Source organism: Nycticebus coucang, chromosome 8 (assembly GCF_027406575.1).
Source record: "Nycticebus coucang isolate mNycCou1 chromosome 8, mNycCou1.pri, whole genome shotgun sequence".
NCBI lineage: Eukaryota > Metazoa > Chordata > Mammalia > Primates > Lorisidae > Nycticebus > Nycticebus coucang.
In genome coordinates this window covers 12,519,189-12,539,401 of record NC_069787.1, presented here as the reverse complement: position 1 = coordinate 12,539,401, position 20,213 = coordinate 12,519,189, and the positions used below count along the sequence as shown (strand labels likewise).

The window sequence follows — 20,213 nt, the reverse complement described above, 5'->3', positions numbered from 1 at the left end:
CCCTGATGGAGGTGCCTTCAGCACTGGGTTCTAGTGAGGGCTCCCTTCTGGGCTTGTGGACAGCCACCTTCTTACCTTGTCCTCACCTGGCCTTTCCTCCATGGGACCACCCCAGGGGGATCTCCCTCTTCTTACAAATACACCAGTCCTGTTCATTAAGGCCCCACCCTTACGTCTTCATTTCATTTTACTGTTTACCTTAAAGGCTGTATCTCCAAATATGGTCATCTTAGGGGTTAAGGGCTTTGACATATGACTTTTGAGGTAACAAAATAAATTCATAACTCCCACTCTTAGGCTTTACTCTTAGTGCCAGAGATGCAAATAATTGTGAGATACAGGCAAAGGAGGGAGAGGCAGGGAAGCACCCAAGTCCTCTCTTCCCCTCAGGTGACCCTTGAACTCAGGATAATAGGTTAGGAATGTAGGTACTGTATGCATCTACATGGAAAGAAAGGAATTTCTTCTTTCTTTCTGGAGGATAGCTCCCACATCATCCCTGCCTCCTGACACCCACCCCAACACACACATAAAGGAGGAGAATGAATGGTAAGCCTGCTGCCAACTCTATGCTTCCCGATGGCACAAGTGACTGTCCTGGCTGATCTTTTCCCCTTCTCCCCCAACTCCCATGTAGAGTGTTGTTACCCTTACCAGGAGGCTCCAGACCCTCTGACTTTTCTTCTGCTAACACCTTGCTATTAAGGTTTGTCCCCAGACCACCAGCAACATCACCTGGGAGCTTGTTAAAAATTCAGAATCTCAAACCCACCTGAGGCCCACTGAATCCAAATCTGCATTTTAATAAGGTTTTCAGAGCACTTGTTTGCTCATCCACGTTTCAGAAGCACTGTTCTAACACCTGGGGAGTTTCCTGCCTTGGGCCCTTTGCACATGTCCTTCCCTGTCACTTCCCAGGCTTCTTTCCTCACCTGTCAGGCCACAGCTTAGAAATCACCTTTTGTGCCCACCTTATCTAAAGGAGTTACCTTCGTATCATTCTTTCTACTAGAACATTATTTATTTCCTGCTTAGCATTTGTTATAAGACATGTGTCATTAATTTGTTGTATTATTGTTGCCTTGACTATATCCCCTACCCTAAGCTCCTTGTGGTCAGGAGTCACATGCAACTTTTCAGCACTTCCGACCTAATGGATACCACATGGAACGTACTGCTTGGCTGGTAAATAGTTGTTGAATGAATAATAAGAAAATTGTTGTTCTGTGATCTGTTGCCTGCCTGTGTCTGGGTCTCCAGTATTGTCTTCTTTGTTCCTTCTTTGCTTGTGCTCTGTATTTCAGCTCAACCAAAACTACTTTTAGACTTTGCTCCATACCCCCAGTATGTGCATCCAGCAGCTTTTATGCTTTCTTGCATTTGCTCAAGCTACTCACTCTTCCTGAATGCCCCTTTGCCATCTTGGTTCACTAACAAACTCATATTCATTCTTAGAGACTCTACTCCAATATTCTAGAAAAGGAGACTCAAGGGCTGATGGGGCCATAATTATAACTTAAATGACAGTGAATTTAGTTAGATTTACTTGCAAATTTCTATCACGAAACCAAGATCCTTTCAAGGGGAAAGAAATAGACATTTCTCCTATCCATGAAACACAGAAACTGTTCATTGAGAATGATGCTTGAGTTATGAGGCAGGAGAAATAAGATGATATTAGAAGGCTGATGTAAGGACCACTCAGGTGTACTTCAAAATGTTGGCATGGAAGATCCTTCCAGAGGATCATGGGCCCTCTGTACTGTCTGCATTTTTAAGTACTTTTCATATCCCTTTAGTCCTCCAGCACTCCTCCAAAGATAATGTGAACCAAATATACACTTCATTTTCCTCACTCTGAGGTTGCCCTAACTTCTCAATGCAAAATAAGCAAATACACATACTTAGTGGAGAGGCCACTTCTCTCTGAGTTTTGTGGGTTTATAAATGTGTAAGACAATAGATTCCATTTCTTAAATAGCTTAACTGGATTTTTTAATATACTCATCAACATCAACAGGTTGCCATCTCAACATCAACATCTCAATAGCCTTCTGCAAAACCGATGACGCAGGGGACAGGGTTCAGTAGCAGGATGTGGGTACTTACTTAGATGGGATGTGAAGCACCAAAAGGGCTCTTATCCAAATATGTTACCGCCACATCCCCTGAGTTATCACCTGAGTCTGAAATTCGAACTATTTGAGTTGGAACAATGTGGGTAATATGTTAAGGAACCGATTGTTTGATGCACCCTTGGAAGGAACATGCCATAAAACTTTCCTGATGCTCAGTTGTAGTGGGAACTAACCTGTTTTCCTGTAAGATGAAGGCTGACTTCAGTGTGGCTTACCGAGTGTTCATCAGGAGGAAGTATTTGGCTCAATCTTGCTAACCCAGATGGGGAGAGGGCATGCCAATGTGAACAAAGGGGTAGAAGCAGTGAGCGAGAGAAAGCTAAAACCCACATGGAATGATAGTTTACTCTTTTTCTTATAGTAAAAAGGAGAAAGAAATAAAAATGCTAATTTTAACTGATTCTTTACTTTTTTTTTTTTTTTTTTTTCAGTTTTTGGCCAGGGCTGGCTTTGAACCCGCCACCTCTGGCAAAGGGGGTCAGCGCCCTACTCCTTTGAGCCACAGGCACCGCCCCTGATTCTTTACTGTTTTAAACCCCTCATCATATTTGCTTTTGCTTTCACTCAGTTTTAGCGGTGAGGAAATAAGCCTCACAGAATGGAGAGTGTTGATAACCCCCATTCATGTTCTATGACTTCTTCTGTGACCCCACAGGCTATCAGAGCCCAGGAAGGGAAAAGATCCTAAGGGTGATGCTAGAATCCCAATGTACTAGTGAAGCAGCAGTCACTGTTTTCTGCAGTGTTATCAGAGGAATACAGTTTCTGCAGATAATAATTGTTACTGGAAGAGAAAGAATGGTTTGCTCTGTACTCAAATGAATTAAAAAGCAGGGAATTTAATCAAGGAGGCCTAAACTTTCCTTAATTTCAGAACATCTCTAGATCTTTAATAAACTAATATGCTTTGCAGCTCCCTGATGTGCTGTACCAGAGTGGTTTCTTTTTCTCAGAAGATTGTGTTGCGAGGCTACTGTTCAGTAGAACGAATGTGCGATAACTACCCTAAATAATCCGTATAAAAATAGTTTCTATCTTCTAGTGAAAGAAAATATTACCATGAGAATGTAACCACTTCTCACTCCCTACCTTAGGAATGTGACCTTGGTTCTGCCCCAAGTCTTTCACTAGATCAAAAAAGGGAAGCAAGAGATTCAGAGGCTTAGAAAAATAGAAATGAGGGAGGAAAAAAAAAATCAAAAACCTTTTTTGTCTTAGTAAACTGATCAGCATTCCCCTCTCACCTGGCAGAGAACATGAGTCACCCCAGGTGAGTGGGTGAAAAGCAATTTGCAAGTTGTCTTGGGTGTGAAAACCTAAGATGAATGGCTGAGCTGGTTAGAAAAGAAGATTTCATATCAGCGATATGAGGGCTTCTATTGTTCTTGCTTGTATAGTTTGTTGTGTTTAAAGCAAGTCAGATTCAGAAGGCTCAAACCCAAAGGAAGAATAAGGAGAGTTCAAGGGCATAAAATTAGACATTTCCCCCACCCCTCCTCTGGTTCTATCCTTTTATATCGTAATCTTGAAAGTTCGTTCTTTGCCCCAGGTTCCATATCACCTTTTCAGCTCTGTAAAACATTTAAAAAAGATAGAAGGTTTCAGTTTTCAAAGTTTAAGTAGAGAGAACAATAACACAGATAAAACGCTAGGAGATTTCAAACAAAGGAGAGGCTATTTCTAAGTCGAAGGCATCAGGGAAGATTTGAGACATTTAAGCTAATTGCTGAAGAATTAGGAGAAAAGAATTACAGCTAAAAGAATAAGTGTGAACAATATTATGCAGATGAGGACCCAGATATTGAGTGTTACAGGGAGGCCCACTTGGTGCCCTGGACCAGAAGAGTAGTGGGTGAAGGGTCAGGGGTCTGCTGTGTGCAGTGACTTTGTACCATAGAGAGATGTCCCAGTGTCTCCGGCGGACAGTGGAGGGAGGCTCATTAAAGATTTTAATCCAGGGTGCAGGGCGACTCATGCTTTTCCTTCTAAGAAGGCACTTTGGTGACTTCACTGTGAGCTGTTGTCCTTAGGCACAGATGAACATTAGGAAACAACACAGATTGGCATCCTGGGCTGACGTCTGGATGAAGGAAAATGGCCAGAATGGTAAACACCCAGGGACTTAATTCCAGACAGTCATTGCTATGGAGAGAAATGAAGCAGAGTGAAGAAATAAATGAGACAGGGAAGGGCTAAAATCAGAGAAAGCAATTAGGAGAACACAATAATGATGGCTTCAGTGGGCAGACGGCATTGGTGACAAAGAGGGCGTGGGTTCATGGGAGAAAATGAAAACCAACGTGTGATCAGTATTTTTTGATGGGAGCAAGAAAAAGAAGGAAGCCACAACTAACTGCACAGGCACCAGTGATAACTCCAGCGGGCAGATCTCATTAAGATGCTGCTATGTCAGACAATAGGCCTCCATATTTCTACTTTCTCAGTAAGTCTAGGAGGTAATCATTAATATCTCCATTTCACAGGGAAAAGAGAGCTTAAACACCTTGGCCAAGCCTTCCCTGCTAGGAAGCTACTGTGGTCCACCAAGTCAGGGTGGAGAGTGTGTGGGAAGATCTAGAGAAAGTAAAGGAAGATGTGTTCAGTTCTGAAAGGCCATTCTGACATTAAGTGCTGGTGATATTCTGCTGGGAGAACTGGAGCTCAGAAGAGAGAAGGGCGAATGTCTACCTCAGGGTTCTTTGCATGAATTAAGTTGATCACTGGAGTCCTAAGATAGTCTAACAAAATTTAATAATAATTTAGGTAGCTGCAATGTCTCAGGCACCATGCTGGTTTTTTACTCACAATTATTATTTTTTTCTTTTTTAAATTATTATTATAATTTTATTATTATAAATTATTATTTATAATTTTTATTAATTATTATTATTATAGTCTTCTTAACTAATGAGTTCAAGAAATTGAGTCTCTGTATGATCTACTTGCCTACGATCATTCTGTAAGGAGGTGATGGAGCCAAACTTTGAACCCAGGCCAGTCTTATTTCCTGGACTGGTTCTAAGCTTACCAAAGGAGAAAGAGTGTTCAGGGAATAGTCAGGGACCTGTTCAAACCAAGCTCTGTCCTGGGCTACAGGTGGCACACGACCATGTTTCTCCTGCTGGGTAGTGTACTAATTGATTCATCTTTCCTAGACTTAGCAGTTGAATGCTCCATATTTAACTCCTTTTCTTCCCTTAAGAAAATGCCAAGGACATTTCAACTGTAAACATTCACTCTATAGATAGCTGTACATTAAATGACCAGAAGACAGATGAGACACCATATGTAATTATGGATCCTTTCAGCACTTTTAATTACAGTTAAAATCAAATTTTGACGGGGAGAAAAAAAATCTCTTCTAACGGAGTGGTCAGTCTGTTCTTTCCATCAGACTACCATTTAGCCATTTAATTGACAGTGTTGCTGAGTCCCCTCCCGGATACTGAGTTTCCAAAGTGGGTGAAGTGGATGGAGGCTGGGATCTCATGGAGCTCAACATGTTAACAGGGAGATGAACTTTAATCATGCCACCTATTTCCATAATTACAAATTGGGTTAAGTGCTAAGAGGAGGGATCTTTATGAGCTTATGAAAAAGGGAATCAATCCAGTGGGTGTAGGGACTTCCTGAGCAAAAACTCTGCTGAGCTGAAGGGTTGTTGAGCAGTGTATTAACCGCTGTGTATTAACCACTGTGTGGCAGGAAATTTCACAGACCTCAGCTAAAGCCTGGAGAGTGAAGCCAGCTGATGGGTGTCCCTGCCAGATTCCACAGCCAGAAGTCATTGAAGAGATTAAGCAACAGGGTGACATAATTAGACCTGCACATTGAAAGGATCATTCTGGCTGTCCTACAGATGGTGGGCTTAGGAGGGGGCCATGGGAAGGGAGGTGCAGATACTGGATAGGAAGCTTTTGCTGCAGAGGGTGTAATGCAAAGATGAGAACAGGGGAGCCAACTCTATAAGGAACGAATTGTTGTCTGATTTGTTCCCTCCAACTAAAACCGTGTTCAGAACCCAGTAAGTATGCAATATAAGGTTTTTTGGGTAAAATAATTAATTCGAGTGCTTGAAATACATAAAACTGACATAAGTTGTTGACTATTTTAGGTATTTAGGTATCAGGCACTGAGGGAAAGGGACAATTCCAAGATGACACCTAACATCTGGCTTATGGCTGATTGAGACTGTAATCCATGGACTAGGGATTTGATTTATGATTTTGTGGTTGGGTAGGGGATAGTGGATCAGAGTCAGCTGCTTTTTTTCAATAAAGGGCCAAACCGTAAATATTTTAGGCTTTTCTTCCTCTGCAGTCCCAGCTACTCAATTCTACCATTATTTTACCCAAGGGTAACCAGCATTTTAAAATAATATGTAAAGGAATCAGTGTGGAGGTGTTTCAATAAAATTTTATTTCCAAAAATAGGCAGTTGGTACGATTTTACCCATACGCCATAGTTTGCAGATCATGAGTCCACTTTTTTTTCTTTTCTTTTTCTTTCTTTCTTTTTTTTTTTTTTTTATTGAAACAAAGTCTCTCTCTGTTATCCTGGGTAGAGTGCTCTGACATCACAGCTCACAGCAACCTCAAACTCTCAGGCTCCAGTGATCCTCTTGCCTCAGCCTTCCAAATAGCTGGAACTACAGGTACCTGCCACAACACCCAGCTAGTTTTTCTATTTCTTGTAGAGATGGAGTCTCTTGCTCAAACTAGTTGAACTCTTGAGCTTAAGCAATCCACCTGCCTCAGCCTCCCAGAGTGCTAGAATTACAGGTGGGAGCCACCATATCTGGCCTTGAACAAATTTATTTTATTAATTTATGTTAATTATGTTTATGATATATATTATTCTTAAGTCTAAGATTTAAAATAAACTATTTTAATATATTTAATAATTAGAAAAGGCTAAAAGAAGTATCTATGGTACAGCTTTTAGGAAACCATGTTCCCAGAGGAGGAAGAAATCAGATTTCACTTGTAGTTAGCATATAAATTGTTTATGAGGGGATGGCTCGGTCTGGTGGCCTGTTTGAGAAAAAGAAAGCAGCTAAGGATGTCAGCAGATGCATATTGGCCATCTGAGTATGTGCTATTTTTTAAAAGGCATTGAAGTTGTAAAAAAAAATCTAAAGATTCCACATAGGCTATCTTGATTCTTTCTGAAAAGAAAAATAAAAGAATTTCCGAAACCAAATAAAAATGCCCTTTTGTAGTTACAGGTATAGAAAGGTTTCATAAAGAAAGACCCAGATTTGCTTTTGGGGCAGATTGTTCACTTAGTCTGGGAGCTTTGAAATAGGCAAATTTAAAACAAGAACCCACCCGGCTGTCCTTTGTCCTTTTGGGAAATGGAAGCCTTAAAGCAATAAATGCAGATCACTTTGGCAGAATCGTAATGCAACCCAATCTTTATGTATAATTTAACAAAATGATTTCTTCAGACTTGGTTGTTTTGAGAGGGAAGAAATGTTTCTTACACCCAACCACTTCATTTGTTGACTTTACGTGCCCAGCTTTCATAGGTATTTTAAATGACATTATGAAACTTGAGTCTGGAGACTTTCCTGACTGTGCAAACTTATAATTCCACTGCAACATTCTGTGTTCCCCTTAAATTAGAGTAGAAGTAAGCATTTTAAGTGTCCCGTTCAGAATTCTAAAGAGAGATAGGTCAAGAGTAGGCCTAGAGGTACGTTTGGAGTCACCTAAGTTCACTACGTAGCACAAGGACTTTCTTCTGTGTCACAGCCCTTTAGATAGTTTGGGTCAGAGATTATCAAATTGGCCACAGACTGAAATTACCTGGGCAACATTAACATACCAATGCCCATTTCCTATCCCCTAGATCAGTTTTTATAAACCTTTTTTATCTCACAACACACTTGAACCTATAGTTAAACTACAGCTAAATTATACTGATAAAAAAGAAGAGTAAAAAAAAAAAAAAAAGAATACACTTACTGTGCTTTGACCTTCTTTTGGAAGTAATTTAATTAATGTTCTTTAAAAATGTTGGCAGCACACCAGTGGGCCCTTGAAAATTACTGCCCTAGAGGTTGTGATTTAATTGGTCCAGGTTTGGGGATTTTTAGAAGATCCCCAACTGATTCAAATATGCACACAAATTTGGAAGCATTGGCTTAATTCAAGCCAAGGCTCAGAGAACTGGGGGACCCTGAGGCTTTGCAAAGAGATAAAGTTCTGAATCCTTCCCGGAATTTCCAGGGTCTACTGCAGTTAAAAAAAAAAAAAATCCTAATAATACTGTATACAACACTTTCTTCCTGTAGTACATTAAAAAAATGGGATGAGTGCTATATTTAAAATTTTGAGTAAGTAGAATCTGTATTGTTTTTATTATACTATAGAGTCCCCGAATTCTGTTCACAGTCTACTCATGCTGCCTGATGTGTAGAAGAAAATAAATAGCAGAGGTTTTCAACAAATGGAAGAACATACCATGCTCCTGGCTGGCAAGAATCAACATTGTTAAAATGTCTATTCTTCCCCAAGCAATCTACCAATTCAATGCCATCCCTATTAAAATACCAACATCGTACTTTCAAGGTATGGCAAAAATAATTGTTTGTTTTGTATGGAACCAGAAAAAAAAAAAACCCATATAGTTAAGGCAGTTCTTAGTAATAAAAACAAAGCTGGGACATGAGCATACCAGACTTTAGGCTGTACTACAAGGTCATAGTGGTCAAGACAGCATGGCATGGGCACAAAAATAGAGACATAGACATTTGGAATCAAATAGAAAACCAGGAAATGAAACTAACAGCTTACAGCCACCTAATCTTTGATAAACCAAACAAGAACATACACTAGGGGAAAGACTCCCTATTCAATAAATGGTACCGGGAGAACTGGATAACCACATGTAAAAGACTGAAACTGGACCTGCACTTTTCCCCACTCACAAAAATTGATTCAAGATGGATAAAAGACCTAAATTTAAGGCATAAAATGATAAAAATCCTCAAAGAAAGTACAAGAAAAACACTGGAAGATATCAGCCTGGGGAAAGACTTTATGAAGAAGACTTCCGTGTTAATTGTAACAACAAAAATAAACAAACGGGACTTAATTAAACTGAAAAGCTTTTTTACATCTAAGGAGACAACAACCAAAACAAATAAACAACTTTCAAAATAGGAAAATATATTTGCAAATTTTGAATCAGAAAAAAGCTTGATAAAACTAGGATTTATAGAGAACTCAAATTAATCCACATGAAAAAAACCAACAATACCATTTATCAGTGTGCAAAAAACATAAACAGAACCTTCTCTAAAGAAGACAGGCAAATGGCTGACAAACATATGAAAAAATGCTCATTGTCCCTAATTATTAGAGAAATGCAAATCAAAACCACCCTGAGATATCATCTAACCCTAGTGAGAATGGCCCACATCACCAAGTCTCAAAACTGCAGATGCTGGCGTGGATGTGGAGAGAAGGGAACACTTTTACACTGCTGGTGGGACTGCAAACTAATATAACCTTTTTGGAAGGAAGTACAGAGAACCCTCAAAAAACTCAAGCTAGATCTCCCATTTGATCCTGTAATCCCATTACTGGGCATCTACCCAGAAGGAAAAAAAAAAAAATCCTTTTACCACAAGGACACTTGTAGTAGACTATTTATTGCAGCTCAGTTTACAATTGCCAAAATGTGGAAACAGCCTAAATGCCCACCAACCCAGGAATGGATTAACAAGCTGTGGTATATGTATACCATGGAATACTATTCAGCCATTAAAAAAATGGAGACTTTACAGCCTTTGTATTAACCTGGATGGACGTGGAACACACTCTTAGTAAGGCATCACAAGAATGGAGAAGCAAGAATCCTATGTACTTAATTTTGATATGAGGATAATTCTTGACCTAGTACCTGGTGGGGGGTAGGGGAAAAGAAGAGCAGAGAGAGGAAAGGAGGGAGAGGGGTGGGGTCTTGGTGTGTGACACACCTCTTGGGGGCAAGACACAAGTATAAGAAAGACTTTACCTAACAAATGCAATCAGTGTAACCTGGTTTCTTGTCCCCTCAATGAATCCCCTGCAATAAAAAAAGAAAGAAAGAAATAGGAGCTAAGGAAAATAAGACATCCAGGTGTTGTAGAATTCCTGTTCAATCTCTTGCTAATCCCTCCATTCCTCACTAGAACCTAAATCTGGCTGTTCCCTGGTATTGAATATTCAACATTCCTGTGCAATTTGCCTAACAAGCTTTCTAAAATAAATTCCACAAATGAGACAGGACCAATGTATTTTAATGAACAAATGGCATTTTAATAAGAAAACTGTTTTTAAATCCACTCATTCTATGAAAGTTCTATTAAGCAAAAATAATATCTCAGAGAATTATGCAATAAAAGCACTGGCCCACTTGGTCTACAGAGTGAACTTGGCAAAAATGGACATGGAATTTCACCAAGAAAAATATCCTTGGAGTGACAAAATTTTCTTTTACATAGACAGTGTCTGTGTGGGGAAAGGAACGGATCTCTTCTAGATAAAAATGGGTGCACCAAACAGTGTTTATTAAAATTCTCTGTTTGATTTTTGTGTTTGGCAGTAAGGCAGCAGTTAATTTGTTTTTATTTTAAATTCCAGTGATTATACGGTCCAGACCTTCCCTACAGAGTGACTAGTTCTCTCTGTATTAGAGCGAGACCCCAATTTTTAAGCCTCCCACCCTAAACGTATGTGGTAGAGAACTTGACCTGCCAGACGCTTTTTCGCTGTTTCCATCTGGGTCAGAAGCAGCGGCTTCCAAGCTGATTTTCTGTGTCCAGTGCCTTACCACCTACTTTTTTCCTGAGCATCTTCAGGAGACAAAAAGACGAGTGTTTCTGATCACACCTGATTCTAAACCTCTCTTTCTTTTAGAATTATTTATCATGCATGAGTCGGACAGACTCACAAGATCTGTGTGTACAGAGGGAGGGACGCACATGTTAGAATGCTTGATGACGATTAGTAGACTGCCCATGGAACCCTGGTTAGCTGCTAAGGGAAGATCATCATTTGGTGTTCAAAATTACTGGTAGAGCAGGACCAGTGTCAGTGAACTTGGTGATATAATTGTGCCATCAAAGATATAACTTATTTTTAATTGTGTTTTCTTTTGTTTTGGTTTGTTTTTTGCCATCCTCACCATCTGAGCTTTGTTTCTTAGGCTTTTTTGGGTTGTTGTTATTTGCAAAATGGTTGATGTAGCTCCAAGTATCATATTCACACAAATCCCAAGTTCAAAGACTGAAGGCAGTGTGGAAGTTGACAATACAAAAAGAAGTCACATGGTAACGTACTGTAACCAGAATGGAGTCACGGAGGGCAGGGCTGTAAAGAAGCAGCTGTCACATTTGCATCCTTGAAACACCTACAGGTCCCTTGAAGATACCCTTTTTACCTTGTAAAAAGAGCAAATGGAGTGGGCGGCACCTGTGGCTCAGAGTAGGGCGCCAGCCCCATGTGCCAGAGGTGGCAGGTTTAAACCCAGCCCAGGCCAAAAAAAAAGAGTAAATGGAGCTCATTACAGGATTTTCCTCTGGCGTGCAGTGTTTTAAATAAGACCCTGTGACCAGGACAAGTTCCCTACCCATAGCTATTTCTCCCAATGAACTAATCGCAATGCCTGCAGTGAGTTTCTGAGAATTATAAACTTGGTTTCAAAGCAGTTTGCTTGCAGTTTGCATGGACGCCTTGTCTTTCCTTTGTCCCAGGGTTCCTCCTCTGTGTGCCAGTGATTTTCTTAGGACACACACCCTGGGTTGCACCCCTCTGCTATTCCCAAAGCTTTGTTCTAGAGAGCTGTCTCTCTGAGTTCTGTTTTTTATGCCTTTTTTATGTGTCTCTTTTTTAAGAATGATGAACACTTTTCTAGGACTTCACAACAGGCCTCTTCTTACTTTCTCTGGACAGAACTGTATAATTTGCTTTATCATAAACTGTTGATCCACCTATCCATGCCGTCCGTGTGCCTGATATGGTTATTAATTGTTAGTATTGCATATGTAAAGTTATTTTCTCTTGCCAAGAGCTAGTATCTCAATCATCCTTCCCCACGAACCAACTACCAAGCAGATCAGGTATTAAAAAAATCATAAAATTCTAACAAATGCAAATAATATAACCCAATTTGTATGTATCCTTATATTAATCCAAAATAAAAATACATGCATTTTAAAAAATCATGAACTTTAGGTGTCCTGGAGGAACATTATCCTTATCAGGTCATGTAAACTTGTATCTCCTAATGAAAAAAAAAATGATTAACTTTTCAGCCTAATTTTAATCTTTCTGAACCTTAAATTTGGCTTCTCAGTTAAATGAAGCACAGTTTTGTTTTGTTTTTAAGCTATCTTTTCATTTATTTAGGTCTTTAACTTCTTTCAGTGATATTTATAGTTTTCTGTGTATAAATTTTGTACTTTTTTCCAATTTATTCATAAGTATTTTGCTCTTTTATGAAGCCCAGTTTTATTGCAGAGTTCAGGAGAAACTTGAAATTTGCATTCCTCGTAGCCTCTGGCAATTAAATTGACATTATACAATTTTTTCATAGCCCTGAAAATAGATGCCCCTGGGCATTTGCATTCCTCGTAGCCTCTGGCAATTAAATTGACATTATACAATTTTTTCATAGCCCTGAAAATAGATGCCCCTGGGCATTTGCGGCTGATTATTTCTTCTTATGCAAGAGGACCCCATGGCTGTGGGGATAAGTATAGATACACAGGAACCATACCCATCACTCTAACAAAATTCTCACTTACTGGAGCTTTTAAAGGCTACTTTGTACCTTTCTGGGATGCAGACTCTATTTTCAATAATGATCTTTCTTGGCAAAGGAAGTAAATTAGACTTTTGTTCATCTGGAGCAAGAAGCAACTTTGTTGATTTAATATATACAATTAAATTGAGTTGAAATCTCCTTTAAATGAAAATTGAAAGCAAATTAAGTGATCAGTCAGCGTAATGTTTGTGGTTTACAGCTTTTATATGTAGTTGGATAAGTTGAGGGGAAAAAAGCAGTTTAGCATTGCCAAGCATTTTATTTTATTCAAAGGCGGGGGGATGGGGGGTGGAATAGAGAGTTGGCAACATTTAAAATTGGCTATAAAATATTATGTATAATGATGATTTGTTTTTGTATTTGTGTGAGCCCCATAGTTATTCCTATAGATCAAGTATAAGCATATGGCGTATCAGTACCCACTGGTGTTAGAATCAGGCACTTTCAACTTTAGCTAATGAAATTTATCTTTTCTTTTCAGTTGTTAATCTTTCCTACTAACCATGAGTAACGCCTTTTAATTTGACATTTGAAAACACAGTTATTAGGAAGAACAATTTTTTAGGTTCCAACGCTTTGAAATTTGACATTTGTAAAGTTAATGCATATCTTTTTCTTGCTTATTACAAGTTATTCCTTTAATTTGATGACTTTGAGATGGCTTCTAGTCACTTACCGCCTCAAAAATGAAGATGACAATGTTGAGGAAGAAATGATTATGTTTTATATTTAGTCAGATTTATTAGCACTGACTTGACTTTTGTGCTTATGCAAATAAGTTCACTCTGGAATCACCTGAAGGTTCTTGGTTCTCTGGTAAAAGTTTAACTTCAACCATTAAGATTGTGATCATTTTAAGAAGTTTAATTCCTGAGCAATTTTCTTTCAGAGTTAGCTACATTTGATTCAGATTTTGAATGCAGTTCACATTCAAGCATTAATGGAAACATCACTCCCTGCTATGCATTGCATTCAGATATTAATATAACAGGGAAATTATAATGAGCAATAAATTGTTTTCTTACCCCTTATTTCTTAAAATTATGCATTTAAAAAAATCTCTGACTTTATAGCATCTTCCAATCTATTTTTTGGTTTGTCTTAAAAATTCAATTAACTAGGGAACAGAGAAAATCAGCTATAGTTGTTAATTGGAATTTGTTCTCTAAAATAATTAGCTGACTTAATACAGCTTTTGCAAATTGTATGTACTGAATCTATTTAGTGCATAGATTGCTCAAGACCTTGGTTATAAGTAACAAAAATGAAATTTAAAGTATTTTTGCATAGGTGAACTTACTGGCTTACATAATAGCATAGTCTAAGGCCGGCGTCCTCAAACTTTTTAAACAGGGGGCCAATCCACTGCCCCTCAGACCGTTGGAGGGCCAGAATATAGTTAAAAAAAAAAAAAAAAAAAACTATGAACAAATTCCTATGCACACTGCACAATACCTTATTTCGAAGTCAAACACAAAATGGGAACAAATACCATTCACACCACTTCATGTGGCCCGTGGGCCATAGTTTGAGGACGCCTGGTCTAAGGGAATCCTGCTTCAGGTGTATCCAGAAGCTTAAACAGGCTAACCAATAATTATTCTCTCTACACTAATTTACTCAGGGTTTTTGTTTTTTTTCTTGTAGCCATGAGCCCCAGAGCCTTATCCCCTGGGAACTCCAAGTCCAGTGAAAACAAAGATTTTTATCTTGTATAATCTCAGTAAAAGTTATGAAATTAAGCTCCATAACCTGGGATGTAATGAATGGCTATCTTTGTGGCTAGGGAGGTTGGAATGTGTCAGTGGCTGACACAGATGGTTTTTGGACAATACCTGACAGCATACCCTGGGATCTTAATAGAAATGAATATGTTCAGGCTCCATCTCAGATCTAGTAAATCCAAAATTCTGGGAGGCGGCTCCAGAAAATAGTTAGAATAAGTCCTCCAAGTGATTCTGATGTGCACTCCAGTGTGAGAACTACTACAGTCTACTCACTGGTGACGTCTGGGTTATGTGCCCAACCCAAACCCAGAGCTTCAGTGTAAGTTCACAGCACATAGAAAAGAAATATGAGGAGCTAATACCAAGGAAGAGGAAGAGCAGTTGCTATGCTAGCAAGGAGGAGTGATGTCTACTGTAATGAGATTACAACCCATGGTAAGGTTTCCCATTGTTCCTAATATTATTTTTTTAGAAAATGACTGATTTTAAGCGCCCCCCCCAAAAAAAAAAACAAAAAAAAAACACATTGTTCTCATTAAGCAAATACACTTTCATTTTCCTCTAGGATATGGTGGTTAAGCCTAAATGTCATCTCCAGGGATGGCCAATCTTGAAAGGTGTCTGGACTATATTACTTTCTTATCAAATGCTTCCTGAACTCTAAGGATACAGCCTCATATAATCCAAGCCTTTGGTAATGAGCCTCACTTCTCCCCTGGGACAAGTAATGGAATAGATTCACTTTGCTTCAAAAATTCTCAATGAAAGTGGCAGTAATGCTTGCAGAATTCTAGGGAAGCTCGTCAGCACTCCAATATCGTCCAAAATAATTAATTGTTTTTAAAATAAATGCACCTAACAAGGGAAATGAATGTAGCTTTCACATTTATTACAGCTGTTTTTGTTGCATTCCTTTTTTTAGCTTGATTTGGGATAGTCCATGTATTACTGGGGAAGGGAGGGAGGCAGAAGACTGCAGATCAGTAATTCTCAGGTTATCTGCTCATGACAATCCTTTGGACATTTGTTATAAATGCAGACGTCAAGGTCATTTTTCAGGAGATCCATATTGGGAAGGTCAGAGATGGGAATAGGGGATTTGCATTTTTCATTCTCATGTAGGGCATTCTTATGATCTGGGAACACACAAGGGCATCTGGAAGAGAATCTGTAGTCGATGGAGTGCGATCAAAACATGGCTGTAAGTCTTAGAGGCTGGGGCTGAGCTGTTTAACCTTGTTAAGCCTCCGAGGTTGGCTGCCAGAATTGCCTATGGTGTTCTTTTGCTTGTCTCTTCACTAATCTGCCTGTTCCACCTTCTTATTTTTTATGCTGCAGATGGAAGACATGCAATGGGGGAAAGGGGTGAGGGCGGTCCCTGTCTCCGTGTGCACCCTGCCGTGTAAGCCGGGGCAGAGGAAGAAGACGCAGAAGGGAACCCCTTGCTGCTGGACCTGCGAGCCCTGCGACGGTTACCAGTACCAGTTTGATGAGATGACATGCCAGCATTGCCCCTACGACCAGCGGCCCAATGAAAACCGAACTGGCTGCCAAGACATCCCCATCATCAAGCTGGAGTGGCACTCCCCCTGGGCCGTCATCCCCGTCTTCCTGGCCATGCTGGGCATCATCGCCACCACCTTCGTCATGGCCACTTTCATCCGCTACAATGACACGCCCATCGTCCGGGCGTCCGGGCGGGAGCTCAGCTACGTCCTTCTAACAGGCATTTTTCTTTGCTACATCATCACTTTCCTGATGATCGCCAAACCTGATGTAGCGGTGTGCTCTTTCCGGCGAGTTTTCCTGGGCTTGGGGATGTGCATCAGCTACGCTGCTCTCTTGACCAAAACAAATCGTATTTATCGCATATTTGAGCAAGGCAAGAAGTCAGTGACAGCGCCCAGACTCATCAGCCCCACGTCGCAGCTGGCCATCACCTCCAGTTTGATATCAGTTCAGCTGCTGGGTGTTTTCGTTTGGTTCGGGGTCGATCCCCCCAACATCATCGTAGACTATGACGAACATAAAACCATGAACCCTGAGCAGGCCCGAGGGGTCCTCAAATGCGATATCACAGACCTCCAGATCATTTGCTCCTTGGGGTACAGCATCCTTCTCATGGTCACATGCACTGTGTACGCCATCAAGACTCGGGGTGTACCCGAGAATTTCAACGAAGCCAAGCCCATCGGGTTCACCATGTACACCACATGTATAGTATGGCTTGCCTTCATTCCAATTTTTTTTGGCACCGCTCAATCAGCGGAAAAGGTAAGAGAAATGCACATCGCAGCAGACAATTTAAAAGTGTGTTCGTTTTTGTAAGTTCTGAAACAAAATGTGTCCTATAAAGTAAGAGGTTTTATATGTGAAGAATGGTATTTGCAAGAGTAGAGAAACCCTGGATTAGTAGACATAGGGCCGCAGAATGCTAAAACTATGCCGTATTCATTCCACTCAAGACTCTCCAAAAGTAGCCTTTTTCAGGTAACGAAGAGTAAATTATAAATGTCTTACCACAAAAAGTAAGTAAGTGAGGTGATGGTTCTGTTAATCAGTTTGATGTAAGCCTTCCACATTATCTGTCAAATCATCACATTGTACCCCACAAATGTATAGTTATAATTTAATAAAAAATTAAATTAAAAATTAGACATGATTGCAAGAGGGACTTTACCTAACAATTGCAATCAGTGTAACCTGGCTTATTGTACCCTCAATGAATCCCCAACAATAAAAAAAATAAATAAATAAAAAAGTAAAGGAAGTAAAAAAACAATAAAAATAAAATAAAATATACTTTGATCAACCAGAAAAAAAAATATTCAATGTAACAAAAGAGATTATCCAATAAAACTATTATCTAATCTATCTAAATTAAATCATCCTATTCATTTGTTCCCATCCACCATGACACACATATCTCTTGGGGATAGGAGAAGACCACAGTAGCTTATCCTTCAGGTGGGAATATGGCATGATCATTACCATCACCAGCATAAATGTGCTCTCTCTCCTTAGTGTCTGTCGGGCTGTCTCTACTTATTGGATACAGCACTCAAACTGTACAACATAGTAAAGTTCAACGGTATATGCACAAAACATGCCAGATGGGTGGATGAACATAGGAGACATTTGCCTGTTATTCCACCCAAGGCTTCCTGCAGCTAGACATGCATTAATCACATCACACAATTCTAGGGACCACTTTCCAGAAGAGGAAGAAACAGTATGTTCTGTAGAGCAGGTCTCATCCAGCTGTTATTATATGTTAGTGTACACGCATACCCCCCCACACCCGCAGGTAGTTACAAGTTCCATGAACCTTTAATTTAGGTAACTCTATGGTATTGATTCTAGCCATGATTTTTACACATCTGACTCCTATATTTACCCATCTGGCTATAGTATTGTATGGCATCACATCTAATATGTTGATGCTAAAAATGTGGTATTCTTCCCTGCAGGAAGGCAGGTTGGACAGACTGGTACAACTGAGGCCAGAACCAAGACCAAGATAGAGTCCCATCTGATACACAGTATAGGAGAGACCATGATTAGATGTTGGGAGACTGTGTCTAGTCTGATTCTATGATACTTCGAAGGACAATTCTCTTAAACATTCAGGGACCTCAGCCCTAAATCAGAAAAAGAATTAAAGAAGGAATGTCTAAAACTTTCCAAGGACTATACTTCCTAGAATTGGTTGAATCTGGGTTTTCATCGTTACCTCTGTTCTCTGCATAATCATATAAAGGATTAATGGCAGGTGGCTGATTTTCTAGTTGAAAAGATGCCTTTTACCTACATTGTATTAGGCGGAAGCTATAAGTTTGGACTGTACATTTTTTTAAATAAATATTTTGCAAAAACATCCAGAATTCTAAAACCAAGGACAGTGAATTATTCCAGTTAGGATTTTAGTCATAAAGTACCTTAGAGAAAGTTCTTCTAAAGTATATATTTAATGAGGATGGTATGTTTCCAGCATATGTTTCAATTTTATAACGTATGTTTACTGTCTGTGAAACCAACATGAATTTTATTTTATTTCATCTATCAGTCCCTGGGCCAAGGGAATAATAAGAGTTAGGATAGTGAAATATAATGAAGAGAGGGAAACATCCCTCAAATATATGATAGTGCGTTTATAATCATTGAACTTTTATGAGGAATGATAGACACCATCAAAGCCTATTAAGATAATAATTATTTTGTTATTAAAACAATAATATCCCCTATAATAGGTTAAAGTTGTTAAAATCTTTTCCAATAAGTTTATTCTTGGGGAATATTAAAAGGAAGAAGAATTGTACAGGTTTTATACATGAGTCTGGCTTGATGACTATTTGACAATACACCTGAATGTCTCTACCGTTTCATTTTTCTTTCCTAGCCTTTTCTAATCATAACTATGGGTCTTTTCAATAAGGTCACAGGAATAATTTGCTCTTTTAAAAACCTGAAAGTTATTTAAGATTTCAGGAATGGCACTGTAGTTGTTCTACAAGGCATTGTATCGGTAGAACTGGACTGTGGAGAAAGTTAAGCTGTCTGCAGTGTGCTTTTCATCCTGAGTTTTAGCAGGCACATATTTTTATCTGTAGACTCTTGATGGGTTGTGGTGTTTCATATGGTTGACTGGCACAACCTAAGTCATGAATTGCCACATGGGAACAGTGAATTATTATATGTAAAGTGCATACCCTCACGATAAGCCCATGGCTAATAAAAGATTAACACTTGTTTAAAAAATACCACTTCGTATACATGAAGCCATGACATTTAACTTGTGGAAAGTGGCGAATCATCAAACATAACCCAGAGATGACAGCAAAAGGCATTTTTGCCACACCAGCAACCTACAGAAGCATAGCTTTCCCGTTTTTATTTAGATTTAATGGTTTAAGTGTTTTAAATGGAAAAATTCCATTCCAAGAGGAAAACAAAAAAAATGATTAGCCCGTGAGTAGTGAGTTCAGTAATAACTATTCACTGTTTTAGGAAATTGAATTCATTTTGAGTATGCTAGGAAGATCTTGGTAAAATTTCTCTTCAGGTGAGTTCATTAGCACAGCATAAAGATTAAGCAGTGCTCTTATTTGCTTGCAAAACACCCAGCCCCATGAAGTCTATTTTTGCTTTTGTTAAAGAGGATAGAGGAGGTTACTGCCACCTTCTTCTGTCATTCCTAACCCCATGACTTCTAGACTTTGGATCTTGTAGCATGGCTAGGGAGGGGAAGGGGTAAACTTTGGCCACAAGAAAATGACTCCAGGTTTCAGGACTGTAATGATGCAAGGACATGTTGCAACTGCTAAAGCAATAGCACCGTAGAAGTTGGTAGGCCTAGGGTAGTGTCATAGCATCCTATTATATCCTGGCACTATCTGGTGAAGGACTAGGCTGTTTTCTATGAAAAGAAAGCTTGTGGGTATTTCTATACAGAGAATTGTGCATACAGATAAAGCTGACTTCAGGTAGGGAGGATATAGGGTACCCTGTTTCCTGTAGGCGATATCTTCAT

General features: G+C 39.3%; 1 protein-coding gene across 4 annotated transcripts in view; it reads left to right on the top strand.

Moving 5' to 3' along the window:
• The window catches only part of GRM7 (glutamate metabotropic receptor 7), a 988,889-nt gene that overhangs the window by 794,038 nt on the left and 174,638 nt on the right, over positions 1-20,213 (top strand). For all 4 annotated transcript variants that reach the window (XR_008381860.1, XR_008381859.1, XM_053600338.1 and 1 more), the window contains exon 8: positions 16,022-16,957. Coding sequence is in view for 2 of the 4 variants with exons in the window: in XM_053600338.1 (XP_053456313.1) it covers positions 16,022-16,957 (936 nt within the window). In the remaining 2 variants the exon portion in view is untranslated. The remainder of the gene's footprint in view (positions 1-16,021; positions 16,958-20,213) is intronic.